The sequence below is a fragment of the Colius striatus genome, chromosome 9 (genome assembly GCF_028858725.1).
Source record: "Colius striatus isolate bColStr4 chromosome 9, bColStr4.1.hap1, whole genome shotgun sequence".
Taxonomy (NCBI): Eukaryota; Metazoa; Chordata; class Aves; order Coliiformes; family Coliidae; genus Colius; species Colius striatus.
Window position 1 is genome coordinate 19,417,204 of NC_084767.1, and position 20,649 is coordinate 19,437,852.

A 20,649-nucleotide genomic window follows, 5' to 3' on the forward strand; every position below is an offset into this window, starting at 1 on the left:
GAGTGCTGGAAGTGGGGACTCCCTCTGGGGATCCCCCTGTGCCATTGGTTGCTGGGATGCTTTGAAAAACTGTGACTGCTTGTACTTCTCCAAATCACAGGTGATTAAATGATCTTTGACTATGGCGGCGCTCAAGCTGTCTGTGAAGTCAGCATCAAACAGAAACATGTCCTTTGTTAAATCCCCTTCAGTTCTTGGGTGCCCTCAGGGCTCTGAACTGCTGGTAGTGGCACTGCTCTGTCATATACTCCTAACACCAAATTGAGCTTACAACTTAAGGTTTCCCTTATATTTAGAAATGAATGTGGGCAGCATTACTGATTCACATACAGTTTAAATGGCAAAAAGATCAAATTTCCCTGAGCAGGGGCTGGTGTCAGTGACACAGCTGGGAAGGCCTTTGGCACGAGGTGTCTGCAAGGAGATGGGCTCTGCACTCAGCTAACCACCGAGCTTGGGCTTCCCATGGGCAGCAGTCAGTGCAGGAGCAGTGCAGGTCTGGAAGTTGGGCAGAATGGCTTGTCTGTGTTGGAACTGGGGTGAAGTGGGAAGGAGTACCTCCCTGGGGCTTGTGGGGGGTGGGCATCCATACCAGAGAAAGCTACCTTTCTCCTGCCTTCACCATCACCATGCACCATCAAAATGGGGACAAACCCCAACAAATAAACTTTTATCAGTGAGAGCTCTCATGAAAGGGTTTATTATGGAAGTATGTGTGCATAGGACAGGGTTTGAGGTTATCTGAATAGCCTGGGCCTCACCTCTGCCTGCTGTGCTGTCCTGCCACAGCCTGGGGTCTGCAGGGATGAACGCGTGGAGATGAATGGGACCCCTCTCCCCTCTGCTGCTGTTGTTTGCCTCCAGGAGGAAAAGAAACCAGAAAAATTAAAATTTTGGGAATGGTAATGAATTCCTCCCACCCCCAAATTTCTATGTAGATCATTACAGAAAAAGACACATTCTTATTTCTTTTTGATTTAGACGTGGGGTGCTGCAGCTCCCTTTTCTTTCCTTAAATACTTCCTGTGTGAAGCTGTAAGTGATAACCCCCTTTGGTCCCGCAGTCCAGGGAGAACCAGGAAACGTTGTCCTGTGTGGCATTTGTGACCATGCAGAACAAGTGAACAGGAAGAGTGGTGACACTGCGGCGGCTGTCAGTGTCACGGGGTGAGCAAAGTGCTTTCTTCGATCTCTGCTGGAGTGAAAGGCTTGGGGAAGTTAATTTTCCGCTCCCTTTCCTCTCAGCCTTTCATTTCAGCCTTTTCTATATCTGCTAGGAGACGTCAGATTAGTAATTTGTGGCAATAAGCAACTTGAGGGTTAATACTGAACTTGGCCTGTGGGTGGTTTTAGAGCCCTGTTTCACATTTCTAGCAGTACATGTGGAAATGTGTCCTTGTTCGGTGCTGGCTGCAGCCGTCTCTAGCTGGGGAGACAGATGCTACATCTCTAACCCACAAAGCTAACTTTTTGCAGACTCATAAATTTGAAGGTCAAGGAGAACTGATTATCTGCTCTGAGCCTTTTCATGAGACCGACTGTAGAATTTCACCTAGTGTTTCATGAATCATGCCTACAAACTCTGGATGAGCTTTTGACAAGACACCTAGTTTCAAGTTGTTTGTTTGACTTCAGTGAAAACCTTGCTATTAAAAATGGGTTTTTTAAAAAAAGAGGGGGATTGTTTTCAGTTTGGATTTTTTTTTTACTATGCTAAGCTTTATCTTTAATCTGTTAAAGTTGGCTCCTTAAAAAGGCAGTGTGGTAGGAAGTTGCGTTGTCGTCGCAGAGAAAGAATGGTGTTCGTTTGTGTGATTACTGAGAGGCACACATGATCTTTGTGTGAATATACATTTCTTAAATGTTTACTTTTTCAAATGCTTCTCTTGATGTTTTTTTTTTTAATTAAGCCCATTGCCCTAAGGGAAAGCCTAACTCTTACTCAGTGCATTCTTTTAATTGGTTTCAAAATTAGCCTGTGCTTACCTATCGCTTTAAAATTCAAAAGCACATTAGACGTGTCTGTGAAAAGACAAACACCCACTGCACTGAATCCGTGGGAGCAGATGGCGTCGGCAGCTGTATCTGGCGTCAGGCTTGGCCTTGGCTGTAGTTAGTGTCTCTCTGCGCCTGCTCTGGCTCTCCAGGGACGCTTGACTCTTCCATGCCGCTGAAAGCACCCACAGCCACGTCTCCCAAGGTCTCTGCAGAGGTTTCCCAGGGTTTTTGGTGGGAGCAGGACCCCTGTTGTATTTCCACTCAGTGCTCGGTGCACTCAAAGCCTTCAGCTCTGGAGTGGCTGAGAGATGCCAGGACCAAGTTAGCAAAGAGGGTTTATGAAGCAGCATCCAAGCAGGAGTGAAACAATGTCCTTATACCTGCAAATGAGGCCCATTCATGCCCTGCCTCTGCCTCCTCCCTGTCTGTGCCCGGCACAGTGCTCCTCACTTCTGGCATGGAGGGATTGCTGTCTGTAGACTTGGTACTTGGCTCTGTGCGTGAGGTATCCACGGCTGGGCCACTTAATATCAGTCTGGCAGTAGCTTTTGAGATGACTGGCTGTAATTGTCAGCAAAGATTCAAAAACCAATGCCATCCACATTAATGTCTATGAGGAGTGGGTGTGCAGATGGCAGCGGTCACTGAGGGACCAGCTCATCTCTGTTCCCTGTGACGATGGGGTCCTGGTGTGGGTGGAGGTGCTGAGGAGGGAGCTGTCACCGCTTCCCAAGGGCTCCTTTATTGTCAAAGCATTAAAGTATTTTCACAGAAATTGGTAAAAATAGTGCCTTATTGATCTTACTACAGAACTTGTGCAAACAAGTCTGGCTTCCTGACCTGGGTTCGTGGTTTGCAGAAAGCAGGCGTAGCAGGGTCCTGTGAGCACAGTTTGCAGGCGGCTGGTTCAGATTCGCCTGGGGAAGGACTGGGCTGCTCATCCGGAGCCTCCTATTTACATCATCCAGAACAGCTGGGCTGCTTTTTCATTTCTTTAAAGGAATTTTTAAAAGGAAAGATAGGAGCGGAAAAACATGCAGAAAGGAAGGGAAGGTCCCGGAGGAGATGGAGAAAAGTATGCTGCGATATTCAACAAGAAAAATAGAGGTTCTTCGTGGCTCCTTGCTCCTAGATACTGTCACAGCATAGAGCATTGGGCAAGATGACACCTCTGCAGTTCCATGGGACCTGCAAGCCAGGGGAGATGGGTGTGGGTGAAGTCAGGCAGTGCTGAGGCCTGGGGCTGGCACACATGCAGTTGTGAGTCCTGGGACTGGATTTCCTCTGAGCAGGTTGGCACTGTCACTGTGTGGATGCCAGGTGCCCACAGAGTAGTGTCAGGGCTGGAAGTGCAGTGCCATGCAGAGGTGCTCATCTGGTCTGGGCCTCCCATGCCAGATGGTGGCCAGGTGAACTACTCTCCTGGGAGGCTGCTGATACTGACTGCTGGGAAGGGCTACCTGAGCCTGTCCAGAGCACTGTGCTGCTGGTACCTCACTGCCCTCAGACCCACTGTGTGCCCAGAGGCAATGGTTTGGCCAGTGCTGGAATGGATACACTCCAGGAGTCATCCTGCTTCTCTCTGCCTGACTCTGGGAGAGTGGCCTGTGGTTTTAGGATGCTCCTACCTGTCTTCTCCAGAGTCTCATTACAAAGTTTGCATTAGGCCATTTTAAAGTGTGACTCAGTGGCTCAGAAGTGACTGATTCCTCAAAAAGCAACCACCACTTGGGAAGCACAGACCTGTGGCACGTTTCTGCAGAGCCTGGTGTAGTCCATGCTGCAGCCCTAGCCCTGTGGGGCACAGTTGTGGGAGATCAGCTGCTGGAGGCATGTTTGCAGAGCTTTCGGAGCACATGGTGCTCTGTGGTGCTCTGTGGCGCTGGGATCTTTCTCCTGTTGGGCAGGGTACATGGTTCAGAACATGGCTCCAAGACTATGACAGGCGAGTGATCGCAGCAGCACTGTCAGACAGGACTCTGGGGTTCAGCTACACTGGAGAGCTTGGCAGCAGGATGATCTCTGCTGGAGATCAGTGGGAGGAGGGTCTTGGTGTCTGAGGCTGGGGCCTGATGAGTATAGCCAACATAAGCATTGAATGATACAGATTGTGCCTCTCAGGTATCCTTTGCCACTGGCTTATCAAAGCCAAAGCTATCAGGAGAAACCAGCTATTGCCCAAAAGCTTTTTGAAGGTCCATTTGTGATTTCATCTAAGGCAGCCATGGAAGGTTGGGAGTGTAAATCCTTGGAGGGGCAGGGTAAGCAGAGGAACAACTCAGACCTCACCTCTGCTCAGCAGTGGAAATGAGGACCTGGGAAGAAGTGTCTGTGGAGGATGACAGTGCAGAAATGTGCAGAGTCAGCGGTAGCTTGGAGACCTTCCTCATGAGTGCTTTCTGGCTGTGCTGGCAGCTAGCTCTCTGTAGCATTATGTGCCATACTGGATGACAGGACAGGCCTGAGCCACTGTAAGGGATTATGGTTGGGTGGATGTGGACGACAGCTCCATCTTTGCTGTCACTGGGTGCTGAGGGCCTGGCACTGTCTCATTTGTCACAGAGTCTGGGCACAGGAGGTTTGCCATTGTACCCACTGCTCCTCGAGGCTCACAGTTCACTGTGGCTCAGGGACTGCTGTGGAGCTATGCGTCTGCCACAGGGGTGGAGGAGAGTGAGTCAAGCATTTAAAAATTAAAGATGGCAATAAACTGCCTGCAGTGGGAAGGATGGAGGAACAGAATAAGATGATATCAAGAGGCCAGAGGTGACGAAGCAAATCACAGCATGGTTCTGCTGTGCCAGGGACCCTCCCAGATGGAGTTGTCCCTGTAGTCCATGTCCTGCATCCCTTCAAAACATGCTGTGGGCTTCTCCCTGACATACCTTGGCAGTGGTGACAGGCTCCTGGGTGGTGGCAGTTACCAGGGGGCCTGTGGGTGTTTGTGCTCTGTGAGCAACAGGAGCTTCCCAGCCCAAGGCCACTTTGCTGGTTGCCAGTATTGAGCTAGTGAGCATGATGCTTGCTGGCACATTCCTGGAGTGATGAGCAGAGCAAGGGTCCGTGAGGCTGGCAGCCCAGCGGCTCAGGTGTGACTGCGGGCTGTGCTAGAGCCTGGCTGTGGAGCACCGTGTGCCGCAGCCCCGCATCCTCCCTCGCATCCAAACGAAGGGCAGCTGCGGAGCCGAGCGAGCGCAGAGCTGCCTTCCCACACCCTCCATGACAGGTCAGGCAGCTCCAGGGACTCTCCCCGAAGCTGCCTGCTGTTCCCCCTCACACCTGGGCAGTGCTCCTGCCTCTGTCACCCTGTCTGTCCTGACACCTGCCCGACACCCACCACCTGCCACAGAGGCTGTGCCACTGCTGCTGCTGTCGCTCACATTCATTTAGGCTGTGACAAAGCCTTATGGGCTCCATGGGGCTGAGATTGTCCACTGAGCCCTGGGGAGGTCCTTGCCTGGTTCCATGTCATGTTTGTGTGCTGCTCTGTCACTGCTGTGGCCAAACACCACGGTGTCCTGCACCTTTTGTAATGTCACGCTTTGAGTCAAACTGCTGATCTCGTTGATTGTGATTAATGTTTTTCTTTTCTTTTTCTTATTCCACTCAAATAAGAGTGGCTCATCTCCTGTAACAAACTCTACTTGCCTGCAGAAGTGTCTGTTGGGGACTGGCTTGTGGTCACTGGACTGGGGAATAACAATAAAATAGGACATGATGTTCTTCCCACACAGCTGAGCGGATAAGAGCTGCTTTAGCATCACTTTGGTTCACTTTTTTCTCTCTTTTTCTTTAGATCCCAAAACAGCCACAGAAACAGAAACAGAGATCTGTGCAGAGTGGGAGATAAAGACCATTACTAGTGCACTGAAAACCTACCTGAGGTAAGGCCGAAAAGCCTCATCTATTGTGTGGCTTGAGGATGGATTTGGTGGTGATCTGGGACATTACTGCCTGTTATTGCAGATCCTTAGCAGTTGTGCTTTAATAGAAACAAAGAAACAGCTGCTCTTAGAGAATTTATTCTGGCTTTTCCCTTGACCCTCCAACATGTTTGAGTAGGTTCTGGACTCTCTGACAGATGCATGTATCATACAAACATGATTTTAAAGCCCTTTCTTGCTTCCCCTTCCTTGATTTAAGCTTTTCCCTAAGCTTTTCATGGTGGGCTTCTGCCTGCTGCGCATGTGGCAGAAGAAGAGTGTAGTGCTCGTCCAAGGGCTGTGGCTGTAATGCTTTTACAGAACTAGGTGCTGAGCTTTGTGGTAGTAATAATTTCTGTGTGTGATGTGATGCTGTAATCATTGTGGGTTATCTTCCCAAAGGGTTAGTTTGTTGGCACCAGTCAGCATCTCATTATCCATAACATGCTTCTACCTGTCGTGACTGCAACTCCTTGCTTGCTTTTGCTGTTCCATGTGTTGGGTTTTATTTGAGAGAGAGACAGAGAGCGCGCACAAGCGAGAGACTAAATCCAATTAGGGTGAAGAGTATAATTAGCTTGGTGGATCTCAGCCCAGAACATCACAAAACACTACATAATTTTGCATGATTGGCAACCTTTGCTCCAGAGTTTGAACTGGTTGCAAAGCAATGAAGAGTGTCGGCAGCACCGAGATGTCCCATTGAAGGGATGTGGATGTCGGAGGGGACAATGGGGAATTCAGTGGGAACAGGGACTGTTAAAGTTTTATGACTAGGCTTATTTATCTTTTAAATTTATTTTTAAACTTACTTGGAAACCATGGGCTCACTAGTGTATGGAAACTCTTGTTACTGAAGGAATGCTAAAATTAAGAGTTATTTTAGTGTGGTGCAGAAGAGGGAGGAAGAATAAATCAGAGGTATTTCAATAGATCTTACTCCTTCTGATGGGGGAATTAATTAGAGTTGCTATTGCTTAACTCTGCACTTTTAAAAATGGAGCTGAATTTATGATAAGGGCAAAGCTTTATTTCTGTGGATTGTGTTACTTAGATGTGCCTTGTGCATGTTACCTTTTCATCTTCCAGAATGCTTCCGGGGCCGCTGATGATGTACCAGTTTCAAAGGAGCTTCATCAAAGCAGCGAGTGAGTTTGTTGATGTTTATGGCACCAGTCTGAAAGAGGAGTGCAATTTGAGAGTAACTGAGCATAACCTCTGCCCTGCCGCTTCCCCACCGACCTCCTTGTTCTTAAGTCCCGGAAAGCAGAATAAGAATCAGGAGACAAGGGTCGTGTTGTTGTTTGAGATTTACTGGATGAAAAGGAAGTGCAGGTGGTGCAGGGGGAGAGGGGAGCTGGCTGGTGGCAGTGGCTGCTGCTGCAGCTCAGTCTGATTTTGACCATCATCTGCCAAAATGAGAGAGGCCTTTGTTCAAACAACACCTACGGTATTTTGATGAGATCAGTTGTGGCTCGGATGTCTGTGCCACTTCCCTTTGTCTACCCTTGGAGAAGTTGATTTGTGTGAGGGCAGGTAGCAGCCTGTGGACATGTGGGTGGGATCACAGGGGTCAGGAGGGCTCACATGGTCAGTGCCCACATTGGTGGTGGGCTTGAATGGCTTGCCATTTTGTCTGTGGGAACACGTTGGCCAGCACCTGCCAACCCTACCAGCCCAATGAGGACCAGATGCTGAAGCCTTGCTGGGCACTGTGCTGAGCACATCCTGGTGAGTCTTGGAGCATGTGGGATGGGAGTATGCTGGTCTTCCTGTGGCTGCAGTCGGAGAAACACTCTGGTTACAGCCAGCCCCTTCCCTAGTCACAACTGACTTTTCACACGGCTAGCATCTGCGCTCAGCTCTCTGTTTCAGCCCATTACTGTCTTCCTTTTGGAAACAGCTGTTTGGAGTTTGTGGAAAAGTGCTGTGAAGGGTATCTGCAGCATGCCTGAATATAGGTCCCCAGGATGTCTGTCGGTGTTAGTCTTAGGGCCTGTTTGCTTCTTTCTGTAATAATCTCCACCTTGCAGAGATAAACCATCTTTTATTTCCAATGCAGAACTGGAGAATCAGGAGTCGAGGGTGTCAGAGATCCACAGCCTTGTTCATCGGCTTCCAGAGAAAAACAGGCAGATGCTGCACTTGCTCATGAACCACTTGGCAAAGTACGTTTATGACTGATATGTTTTTTTCTCCTTTTTCCACATCCTCTGAAAGTTAATAGTGGTAGAAAAGTTTCCCTGTGTGTGTGTGCGGTGTTGAGTCATATCTGGTTGGCGAGTAACTGGAAACGTGTGTGTGAGTGGAAGGAAGGCTGACAGAGGGAGCAGTGAGGGAGGGTGGGAGTGGGGAAGGAGGGAAGGGGCTTTCCCACTGCTCCAGCCCCATGGTGACAGGAGGAACCCCTGCATGACTGGGAGCATGTCATTGCTTTTAATGGCATGGTAGTGGGCTTAGACTATCCAAAAGGCAGAGCGGAGATTCAGCTCCTCACTGGAGCCTCAGATTAGGCCAAGTATTAGAAAACTGAAAGCTCTTTATTTGCAACAATAGAAGACCACTCTGGGGCAGATTTTCTGCCTTCGTGCAACCTCATGAATCGGTACTTCTAAGTCACCTTGAAATTCTTTGAGGGCAAAGGGATTGAATATTTTTTTTTGCTTTTGGTGATAGAGATGACCTGTAATTTCCCTTCTTCTTCCTGCTCTTGCAGGTTACCATGGAAACCTTTGATTAGTGTTTTTAAAGTGAAAGCATCATCAGGTGTTTGTGCCAGCCTCAAGGCTGTGGGGTCGTTCCTGCCCTTGCTGTTTGTACAGGCACTGTGAGCAGGAGGGATTAGGCAGCACTTGGAAACCTGGGGAACCAGTTAATCGGCATAACTGTCTAGAATAAGGTCTGGGAGAGACTGAGGTTATCTGTTTAAGAGAAAAAATAACAAATGGTGCTTGAAATAGACTCCAAAATGACTCCAGATGCTTTCTTGTGACATGGATTTGTCTCTGTTCCATGGACTCCCCAGCAAGGCTGTTAAAAAGCAAAGAGATGGTTTAGGTCTCTGTTTCAAAACCCTCTACACTTACAGGCTCAAGCCAAGGGCCAGGCAGTTCCAGGTACTCCCATCGGCCAAATATGTGTGAGGAATCTCGTAACTGCTTAAGTGCTTTTCACTTAAAGGAAACCTGGTGGTGTTTGAGTGAGAGACATGGAGGGGAAGGCAGGTAATACAATGGGTTTCATGCTGTTTTAGTAGGGAAGGAACTAAAACAAAACATAAACAAACAATGAGTGTAATGATGCCTGCTATATTAGGAAGAGAAACAGCTCATAGTGGTTATTTAATGGGAAAAAAATTATCGAGAGAAAGGCAGGAAGCTGAGGCGCAGGAGCCTGTCTGCTGAGCCTGCTGCCCTGCCCAAGCTGTTCCTGGGGGGACCCCAGGCTGCAGGGGCAGAGGAACAGCCAGTGTGTGCACAGACCCTCCAGTATCCCCCTGTGTGAGCCCTGCAGCCCCTGCACAGTGGCTCTGCTGCCACACTTCACCCCAGGAGCAGCAGGAGGGCAGCCTGGTCTGGGACTCCTTACTGTGACTCTTTTAAATGAACTTGTTGAGGCAGCGCTACCATAAAGCTGAATTAAAGGTGTTGCAGTGGAGATAAAGCTTCACATCTGCAGAAGTTGTTTGGAGGAAGGGGGTGTGGCAGAAGGGGAGAGGACCTATCTTCTCCTGGTAACATGCTTGGGGAAGGGGGCTGCTCTGGAGTGAGGACTGAGGTTTGAGTGCTGCCCTGTGTCTGGGAAGGGGAGCTGAGAGCAGGGTATCCACAGATAATGTGGGCAAGAGCAAAGGGCTCCTTCCTGGCCCAACCAAGCTGGGCTGAGCTTCTTGGAAGGAATTGCCTCATCTGTTTCTGGGTGGGTTTTTTTTAAATTTTAAGTAATGTCTGAATAATCAAGATTTGCATTTTTATCAGATGAGCTAAAAAACCATTTCTCACGGTATTGCTGTGGAGATCTGTTACACCAAAAGCAGAGGTCAATCTGTATCAGTCAAATAGAGACAGTCTATCCCACGTTGTGATATATCTCCTGCGTTTTGGTTTGTGTGTTTGCTGATGCTGACTGAAAAGGGATGCTGTGCTCCTTGTGTGGTGTGGGGCTGCATTTAGTAAGAAAACATTGCTAACACAGCTGATACATTGAAAAATGGCAATTATTAGCACAAAGGAAATATCAGGTGGGGTGAGTATCTCTGTGGTGCTTGAGCAGTGCCTTTCCTTCTGCGCCACAGAGAAACGCTGTGGGATTCCAGTGGTGCCCCCGTGATCTGGCATGGGCCGGGGTGGATCATGTCCCTATGGCCTCGCACAGGCTGGGGGATGCACCAGGGGAAAGAGCTGCTGCTCCCTGTACAGGGGGGGAGGACAGATCCCAGGGACAGGCACAGTCAGGGGGTAGGGAGAGAAGGCTATAAATAGAAAATGGAGTTGATTTCTGCGTCTTCCTGCGTCTCTGAACCTGTTTGCGCAGCCTCCTGTCTCATGTTCAGGTGTCCAGGCAATTACCCACTGTGAAGTACAGAGCGTGAGCAATCTCCGTCAGCACTCCTTTGTCAGGAGTATAATGCTGCACATTTCCTCCTCTGCTCTGCAGACCCTGGTTCCAGTGAAGCTTGCTAGTGTGATGTTATTCTTTGACCCATGAGTATGTGAAGTCTTTAATTTTCCTCCTTGGGACATGTCCACACTGTCAGGATTGCTGTGATAAACCCAGCAGTGATCTACTGTTCCTGAGAGAGAAGACATCTCTTTGTTTTGATGTTTTTCCAAGGGGATCTCTGCAGAAAAGCCTGGACACCTCAGTGAAACCATCCCAGTAAGCCCTGTCTGTGCCTGCAGCTGCTGGCCCTAAGAACAGACATGTCTGAGAAGGCAGCAACTGAAGTTAGTGAGACTCTGGATGATCTTAAAAATCACCTGGTTTCTCTTGTCTCAGGCCAGAATAGCTCATTTTTTTTTTCCGAAGAACTGAAAGGCAAACCCAGCATCTGTCTCCTCCTGTTTCCTGTAGCTGTTTTAGTGACCAGAGTTACTATTGCTTAGTCAGTGTTAGTCCTTGGAGCTTTTGGTGTTTGCAGGAGATGGCTGGTGGGACTGATACTTCTCCCCTACTTAACAAATAAGAAACACACTGTGAAGAACTGATGCCAGGAGCTGTGACGAGCTTGCTGTCTGAGCATGTGGTACCTGAGTACAGGTGGCACTGCCCCTTGTCCCCCCAGCCCCCCGCTCTCCCCAGTACCTCTCCCAACACCATTCTTCATCCATTTGTGCCAGGCCTTCCCTGGCTCCATGTGGCACAGGATTCCTTACAGCATCTCAGGATTTTCTCTTTCTTTATTCTGGGATTTTTTTTTCCTGCTGTTTGTAGCTGAAAAAGGAGGAAAGCAATACTTCCTCTGTGCTGCAGAGCACCTTGGGTGCTGCAGGCTGTCCCCCAGCACGTCACCTAGCAACACACTCATGCTCACATGCTTCAGAGTTGTTTTGCTGCAGATATCTCTGTTTTGGCCCAGCACCTGCCTCCAAGAGTGGCTACATTGTAGTTTCAAATGCTTTTTTATCAATAGAATGAGCCACCTCTGATTAAAACTCTTTTCTTTTTTCCGGCCAAGTAAGCTAAAGCAGTTCAAAGCAAATTGGAGATGCATGGTGCTGCTGAGCTTGTGGGTGACTGTGTTGGTGATGCTGCCAGGACTGGAGCTAGTGGCAGAAAATGGCCATTTTTGTTAGTGGAGCTGTGATATCATCCTTGTCGTTTGCTTCTTATTTAGTATACTTTCTCACCAAGGAGTAAATGCTTTGGAGGTGCAGAACAGGAAGATTTCTTTGTGATTATGTTTCAAGCATTTAGGAATGATATTTTTTTTTTTCAGGGACAAAAAAAAGAGCCTTGCTTTGTTCTTGTGGTAGTGAGATGCAGGTTCTCCAAAATGGATGGTGCCGTGCTTGTGGGGCTCCCGAGATGCTCCGATGGCTCCACATTGTTCCGTGCACAGCTGCTGCTTTGCATGTCCCCCGGCCTCGGGAGCGGGGTTGCCCCTGCCTGTGCATTGCTCCTCTCCTGGCAAGACATCAAAACAATTAAGGAGGCTGCAGAAGAAATGTGTGTACATGTGTTTAGCAGAATTAATTATCTTTTATCATTCACAGCAGCGGCCTGGCCAGCAGTGACTAGTTCCCTTTGGTTTTGCTGGGGTGGTGTTTTCTAGTTTACGTGTTTTAACCAACATGACAGTGATTGCTATCACTAGCACAAATTGTTTTCTACTTATCAGTGCAGATGGTTTCCATGGGCTCTGCAGGATGGCTGCTATTGGCCATGGATCTCTGGCCAGCAAAACCCACCCTTGGTTACAGCCCCTCGGTGGGACAAGACAGGGACTGGACGCAGAGCAGAGTGCCTTTTGGAGGGCTTTTTGGTGAATGAGGGATTGTTGGCCAAGGAGAAGAAAAAAACCCTCCAGGTCTTCTGCCTAAAAATACAACCTGGCGCTTGTTTTCGTTTGCGTGGAGCAGTCCGTCCCTGGCAGCCCTGCGCCATGCTCCCAGGCTGTGCTGCCTGTGCGGAGCCCCCCCGGAGCCGGTGTCCCCGGCACTGGCACAGGACTCACCGTGGCATGCTCTGCATCCAGTGGCTTCACAAAACCCTGCGTGAGGCTGGGGGCGGCTGCTTCCCCAGAAATGAGCTTTTCCCCATTTCCCCCCGAAGGTGCAGCCAGCGAGGAGGCTGACTCCTCTTGGCACAGCAGGTCTGATTTCATCCCTGTGGCAGCTGTTTATGCTGCTGTCTGGTAACTATTCATTTGCTTGATTTATGTATTACTTCCAGTAAGTCCTTCTTGTCCAGGATGTTCTGGAAATTTCCACTAGCCACTGAGGCTTCTGAGATGCACTTCTCTTGTATGCTCCGTGCCTGATTTGGCTGCCAAAAGAAAATAGCAAGTGAGCTCTCTGACCTGTCCAGGCAGCAATCCACCCACTCACCATACTTTGGAAATGCCATTTTTTTCCCCCAGTGCCCTGTTTCTGATCTCTTTGGGTCTTGACACTGCTAAGTCCTGGGTGAAGCCCTGGGAGTTTAAGTGACCCAAAGGATCTGAGTACATTACACAAGAGGTGATTCCCTGTAGGCATGCTCTGCCTTTCAGGAGCTGGGAGAATCCTGGCTGGGGCTCATATGTCCTGGATCTGTCTCTTGCCTCACCTTTCTTTCCCCCTCTTTCATTTTTGTTGTTTTGCTCCTCCTGTTTTGGTTCTCTGTTTTGTGTCTTGCTTTGGAGCTTCTGTGCTGGAGCCCGTCCTATGCTGGAGCTGGTGCCAGTGCTTCTGGGCATCCCCAGAGCCGCCGTGCTGAGGCAACCTCAGTCCTGTCCAACCCAGAACACTCTTGTGAGCAGTTGATGTGGGCAGAGAAGGGATGCCCAGCCCAGCCATGGTCTCAGCCCTACTGTAGTGGCTGGTAAGCATGGGTGCCTCCAGGCCCATCGCCTGCTGGGGCATGTGGAGGTGTATATATACCCAGTTGGTCCTGTTGCCTGTGTGCGTTGCCCATATGTACCTGAAGCAAGCAGGGCAAAAGCTGGGAGCCAGCACGTCAGGAAGGAGAAAATCTTCAGCTGATCATTGCAAACCAAAACAAAACAAGAACATCTTGCTTTGGAAAATACAGTTCTAAGCAACTATTTTAAATTCTCTTCCCAGCTGGAGCCAAGCCCACTCAGATAAATAAAAATCCCTGTTGTTTTAGTGCTTTGACATGATTAGCAAGTGTAGCCGGTTGTCTGTTTGTTTTCCTGTTCCTGTGTAGGAAAGACGGCCAAGCCTCAGCAATGCAATGGGCTCTCCACGAAGGAAGGAGAGGGGGTTTGGAGAAACAGTCTGACTGGGCTGGTTAAGGGGAACCTGGCAGCCCCAGCAGTGCGCCATGCTTGGACCTGTCTTCACTCCCGGCTCTGGGAGAGCAGCTCAGTGTCCTCCAAGGCTCCCTTCTCCATCAGATCAGGCTCTGGCCAAATTCTGGGGTGTTTGTAAAGTTGGAGATAGGCAGTGGATGAGAGATTGCTCTGCAGACTATTTTGAAATCTTAGCATGCCCATCTTGGCTGGCTAATTTAATTAAAACCTTTAACTGGAACCAACTGCAGCTCTGTATAAAGACAAAGGCCGTGGAGGACAGTGGGCCGTGGGCAGAGGCTCCGCTGGGGGCTGTACTGCCTTGGGCCCCTGTTCTCATGTGCCTTCCTAGTGGTAATGAAATCTATGTGTTTGCCCGAACCTCTCCCTTGATTTCTTAGCTTTTTAGGTTAAGCTCCTGAAGGTAATTATACCTTTAACATAGTTTGTTAATGGGGTTAGTTTTTTTGAGCAGGCAGCTACGCAGAGAGGAAGGAGTCTACCCTGTGCTTTCTCCCACCTCCCCAGAGAGATCCTGAGCATATTCAGGTCCTCCAAAGGCAGAAGTGGTGCTTGAACAGGGTCAGTGTGCACTCAGACCTCCCCAGCCATTGCAGCAGTCTCTTAGATGGTCTTGATCTGTTTGCAAATGGCCATTCTTTTTCTGCTACCACAAAATAATTCACTGGATTATTGATAATGTGCCAGTAGATCTTCATCTTTCTCCTGCTTGAGGTTGGAGGACATTACACCAGATTCACAGCAGCAGTGCTGTGAGCACAGTCCTGAGCTGCGTTTGCAATTAGCAGCTGGGGTAACGATGCTGTGAATGCATTCCCTCATTTTCCTGGTATTTTCTTTGCTGAAGGCTTTTGGTGAGGAGGATCCTTTCCCATGGCTGAAGCCTTTGTGTGGGAGGCAGCCTGTGCTCAAAGAGCAGCTCTGGTGTGGTGCTCCTTATGAACCATTCACACTTTGAAGATAGAGGTCTCAAAGCCTCATGGGGCAGCAGCAACACCTTCTGTCCTCCCACCCTTGCTGATGTCCCTCACTGATGCGCTTTGTCAGAGTCACTGCTGATGCTGCCGAGCTGAGAGTGCCACAGACCCTGCAGGAGCTGCCGGCTGCATGGTGCTGCCGGGCCTGCAGCTCCCCAGCCATGCAGCCCTGGGAACACAGGGCACACTGTGCAGGAAGGTGGGTGCGTGCTCTCCTCCTCACTAGCACAGGCTCCCTCTTACTCTTTTGGTTTTGTTTTTAATATGAGATTCTGCAGAATTTGAAAAAGAAGTAACAACCAAAAACCTGTAGGTGTTCACTGTGTTTTTTTGGGTTTGGTTTCCTGTAATGTGTATATTAGCAAAAGGTTTTGTTCTACTTCTGCAAATGAACTTTTAACCTCCTTAGCCTGGATTGTCAATAGATCATCTGTTTGTATTTTCTGGTAGGTTTTTCTTCCATACTTCTCACAAAGATCCTTATATTTTCTGAAGGCTCCCTGCTTTCTAGCTGGAGAGGGATTGACTTTAGAGGCTGCAACATCTCTCTTGTCAGGTTCTTTGCAACTCTTCATAAGAGTCATCTCTCTAGATATGATAATGTCTCAAATTAGACTGAAGCTTACTTCACCAATGCTGGCAAAACCAATCATTTAGCAGCATGTAACCCAGCATGTGCTGGATTTGCTGTGGAGTTTCTGTGGTTGAACATCTCTGCCAAGCTCCCACCAGCCAGCTGGGGTCTCCTGGAGCAGCACCAGGCATTCTGCAGTACTCAAGACCGAGTTCCTTTGGACTCACATTGTATAGAGGCTGCTGATAGCACATAATTATCTGGATTCTTTTTAATTGTTTATCACAGTGAAACTGAAACTATGTAGAGAAACAGATTGAATCTAGAGTGAGCAAAAGATTTCCAATAAATAGCTGGTGTCTCTCCCTGTGTTGTCTCCCCTCTGCCCGCAGACAGAGGGGGACTCAGTTTAATGAGTGGTTCTCTGCATTGCTCTTTATGATGAACAGACCCAGTACTAAAACCAATTCAATTATATAGATTTCAGTCAAGTCTTTTCAAGAGAAGAAAGGAGAATAAAAGTCACCAGCACCAAGATGTCTTTGAGCTGCAGTTTTCCCCAGGATGCTGGGAGTAATCGCTGGCCCAATTTGGACTCTTCTCCTCTGTCTGCCTGCACGTGGCTATGCATCTAGTCAAGCTGTAGGCTTTTTCTAACTGCATTCAAGTCATATACTTTTAAAACCATCTCCCACTGTTGCATGTGAAAGGTGCACCTGGAGTATGGGACAGAGGGTGCAAAACCTGCCATCTAGGGCTCGGGGGCTTCAGGAGCCACTGCAGTGAAAACCCAAATTCAGTCCCGGGTTCCATGTGGTTCTATGTTCCCTGTCATGCTGGCATCTATGAGGGAGAGGAGCTGCTTTGCACAGGTCGTTCTCTGACTGGATATTGAAGGTCAGGAGGACCAGGACGGAGCTGAAGGAGTTGGTTCTACTGTCCATAGTCTTTACGTATGCGTCCAAATGCATGTGGGGCGCAGGAGTATGGAAGGGCATTCCAACTCACCCCGTGGAGAGGAGTGGCAGGAAGTTCTGTCCATCGGCTGTGCGCATGCCTGCTGTGAAGCTAGGGGTTACCAGGCTACTATTTCATTGAGGTAATAGTTACTGTACTCTTCTAGTATAGTTCCATGGCAATCTGCGCCAATTTGATGGTTTACTGCCATGAGGAGTGGGAAGGGTATCATGGAGTGAATGGATTTGCCCACGTGAGTGTGGCAGGGTGCACAAAATCTGGGGGATGATTTCTCCAGTTGCTGGGCGAAATCTTGTTCCACTGGCAGATGTAGGATGAGCATTTTACCTGCTGTTGTTAGCTGTGACAACAGCTACAACAGGTTATGCTACAAAGTTATTTCTGTATTTCCTTTCCATTTAAGCATATTTTTTAGGAATTCGGTGTTTTAGAGGGAAGGAGACTAACCTTGCATTTGTGAAGCTCCAAAATACCTCTCGGGTACTTTGTTACTCTTCCCTGTGGCTGATGCACTTGCATGAATATCCAGGTGTACATGAGGGTAACTTCTGCTCATTACCCTGCGACCTGGCTCTGGCTGTGAGCTCCTTCCCCTGCCTGCCTGCAGGGACAGTGGGAGCTGCACTTGTTGAAGCTGATGCCAGTTCTGGCTGGGAGGCTTTCTGGAAGCCTGTTTTCTTTGGCTGTTGTCCATCTGTCAGGTATGCTTCAGCACGTCAATTACCAGTGCGGCAGATCTTTCAAAGAGTTTCTTAACATATACCTGCTCTTTCAGGCTTTTAATGCCCCGCTGGCTATGTAGGTTTTCTTATTGCAGTCTGAAAGCATTGGTGATTTGTGTTTTCAGAGGAAAACCTTCCCATGCATCAGCAACTGTGCAGGAGTCACTAGGGCTGCTGATAGTCATGTACAGGACAGCTCTTGCAGGACTACAGGCACAGCCTGGAGCCAGTCAAAACCTCGCTGTAGCATGAGCCACCAGCACTGTCACTAGTGGGTAAAATAACTATTATTATCATAGAGAGGAAAAGTGTAATTGAGTGTAGCAGACAGAAGTTGTAACAATGCTGTGCTTGCACACATACAGCCAAAATTAAGGGAAGAAGTGCAAGGCTGTGGTACAGGAATTGCGTTTACCTGGTGTTGCCTCTTGGTTGTGTTATGTGAACATGGAGTTGTCTGGCATAGCATTGAGGTTTGATCCCTTTAGGGGAAGAGTGGCAGATCCTCTGTGGGGCCCAGCGTGCTGTCCTGTGGGCTGTGGGAAGCGTGCCAGTCTCAACAAGGTGTCACAGGGTGGCAGCAGCCAGAGGCCAGAGAGTGTTTACAGCCTGGGCAAATGCTGGTCCAACTCTGACTCAATGGTCTGTTTGAGGGTGAAATCCCTTTTGGCTGGCTGTATTTCTACAGGTGGAAAGAACAGTGATCTTTTAACATGGCCATGCCCATGGCTTTTGCCAGGGTGTCAGTGGAAACCTGCTGCACTGCTGACATTGTGCTAGGGCACAGGGAATGTGCCAGCCCCATGCCAGCCCTGTGCCACATGGCTCAGCAGCAGCCTTGGGCTGAGGGGCGAGCAGGTTCTGAATGCCCCCGACAGCACATCCCCCGGAGATCTCTCATCAAGCTCAGCTTGCCTAAGGCCAGAGAGGATGGCTTTGGAAACTGAAATGACTTGGTCTGGAAAGCCTGAATCAGAGAAGCGTTGCAGCACCAGATGTGTTTTGCTTGCAAGTCACAGCATGTATGGTATTCACACTGATTAGGCTTACCAATACTGAACTTCACATTTGGCCTCTGCATCTGTTCACTGTGATATGAGCACTTTTTTTTTTTTTCCCTGGGAGTGAACCCAAGCATCCAGCTGTGGCCAGATTCACCCGGGAGAAAAAGAGAGTCTTGTTGGAGCAAGTCAAACCGCCCAGAAACAGTGCAGGCACATGTTTTGTCGCAGCTGAGCAGGGAAACCCGAGACCAATGTGGCTGCTTGATGAAAAACCCTTTAATTCTAGATGTTTCATCTGAAGGTTTTGTCAACCGCATTCAGAAATTTTCTTCTTGTCTTTGCTGAAGGAGTTTGTATTTCCCTGGTGACCTGTCCTCCTTTTGGAGCTACTGGCCTCCATCTGCATTCCTCAGTACTTGGCTCTCCCCGCTCAAGCAGTGGTGCTGGAGAAGTTGCGATGCCATGAGCCTCTGCAGCCTGCAAAAGCTTGGGCTGTGCAGGGTGTTGTTTTCCCCATCCCCGTTCCTGTGTGCTGAGAACATGCAGTGACCATGCTGAGCCAGCCTGGCCAGCTCGTCCCATCACGCTCCTTACCGCCTGGCCCTTGCAGACCTCCCCTCACCAAGAGCTGCCCAGAGGAGCAGAGGCACATCCAGAACCCTAGTAGTGTATTGTTTCTGTGTGTGTGTGCCCAGGCTCGGGAGATGAAGTGGGACTGGCCATGCTCCCCAGTTCTGCGCTCCCCGCTGTGTGCTGAGTGGCACGGCTGTCTGCCAGAAGCCACTGCAAAGACATCGCCCTGTCACTATGCACACGTGCCTTTTAGTAACGGTTATCCAAATGCGTGACTGACTGATTTAGCTGCCTGGACACCAGTGGTTGGTGCTGCAGGTGTCGTGTCTTTTGAATGTGCCACTGCCTTTTTGGTTCTCTTACTGTGAGCAATGAGTGGCATTTATGTTTACAGGGCACTGGAAGAATTTCTGTTCCCAGTCTCATCTTTCTGATGTCACAGGAGATGAACTTTAAAAAAATTCTTCCTTTAGTAACTTGAAAGATTTTAATTACTTTTCTTATTAGTCTTATTTTAACACTTGAGCCGTTTCTTTCCTGACCAAGTTTGCTTGTGACAAAACTTGCTATTGGGCTCCTCTGTCTGTGGTACCTGGAGTGGCAGGGATGCTCACCCCACTCGCTTTGCCCTCTAAGCAGGAGGAGGTGGCTGTGCCCAGACAAGTTCCACGGGCTCTGTGTGGCAGGCCAGCATGTCCCAGTGTGCTGGCAGTAACTCGCTGGCTGTACTCACGGGCATTGTTTTGAGATGCGCAGGCTGCCGGCGCTGGGGAACCTGCAGTGGGCTTGGTGAGGAATAAGTAACCCCAGGAGGAGCAAGTAATCCCAGGAGCTGTGGGGCCGATTGCTCCTGGGATATAGCTCTGAGGGCCGAAGCTGAGCTGTGGGAGCTGCTGGCATGATGGCCATCCCAGCTTCTTGCCTGGCTCTCCACCTACACGCTCATCAGCTACAGCCCAATTAAACTCAATAATGTTCAGGGACGACTTGAATGCACCCAGGAACATTTCCCAGAACTCATTAGGTTCCATCCGATAAATACCAGCAATTGTGTGCCCAAGCAGCCACCTGCTCTGTCCGGCAGTATGTGTGATCCTAATTAAACGGATGGAAATGGGAGGAACTGGGAGGCTGGGACACTGCAGAGTCTCACTTGAATGAAGCCCAGCAGCCTTGTTGAGCCCCTCCCTGAGCAGGGTGCTGTACCCCTACCCAGGCATGGTTTTGTTTGTGAGGACTCGGTGGGAGCATGGCTGGGTCTCGCCGGCGTGGGTTAGTGCATCTCTTCCAGGTTCCAACTCACTCCCTACCAAGTGGGTGGTGAGTCTGTAGATGCCTCTTGTCACCTGGTGTTCCGTCTGCATTCACTGTGCTTTTTACCTTGCGTTCACCTCGAGTCAAATATAAGTGTGTAATCTGCAACAAACCATCCAGAGCAGCCTGAATAATTTTGGGGATTGCTGTCCCTCTGCATGATTGGCTTTTCACATTAAATAGAAGTTCTAATGGTGGTGGCAGACATGAAATGTATTTTTTACCTGTAGCAGTATGAACTGGCTGCATCATTTTCCATCCTATAAGGTCTTGTTATGCCAGCCATAACAAGCACTTTGTTTTCAAAGGTTTGTCCCAGGCATGGAAATAGAAACACTTGACTTCATCATTGTTCCCTTTCAGATACTTGTTTTCTCGGAGATTTTCCCCTGTATCAGGGAAGATATTTGAAATAATAACAGGACTCTTTGTCTGAGGCTTAGATGCGTTCATTTTATATAAAAATTAGATACACAGAGTGATTCCAGCCGCAGGAAGCATGAGTTCTGTGGGGAGCAGGGCTGGGTGGCCCAGGTGGCATCCCCTGGAGAGGCCATTGTTGCCTGTGGAGGTGTGCAGTTACTGATGCATGTGCCAACAGCACTGTG

The 20,649-nt window shown here is 49.1% G+C and overlaps 1 protein-coding gene across 7 annotated transcripts in view; it reads left to right on the forward strand.

Annotated features, from left to right (window-relative positions):
• Window positions 1-20,649, forward strand: part of ARHGAP26 (Rho GTPase activating protein 26) — a 154,682-nt gene that overhangs the window by 77,661 nt on the left and 56,372 nt on the right. For all 7 annotated transcript variants that reach the window (XR_009819239.1, XR_009819240.1, XM_062002119.1 and 4 more), the window contains 3 exons: window positions 5,795-5,882; window positions 7,011-7,069; window positions 7,984-8,089. Coding sequence is in view for 5 of the 7 variants with exons in the window: in XM_062002119.1 (XP_061858103.1) it covers window positions 5,795-5,882; window positions 7,011-7,069; window positions 7,984-8,089 (253 nt within the window). In the remaining 2 variants the exon portion in view is untranslated. The remainder of the gene's footprint in view (window positions 1-5,794; window positions 5,883-7,010; window positions 7,070-7,983; window positions 8,090-20,649) is intronic.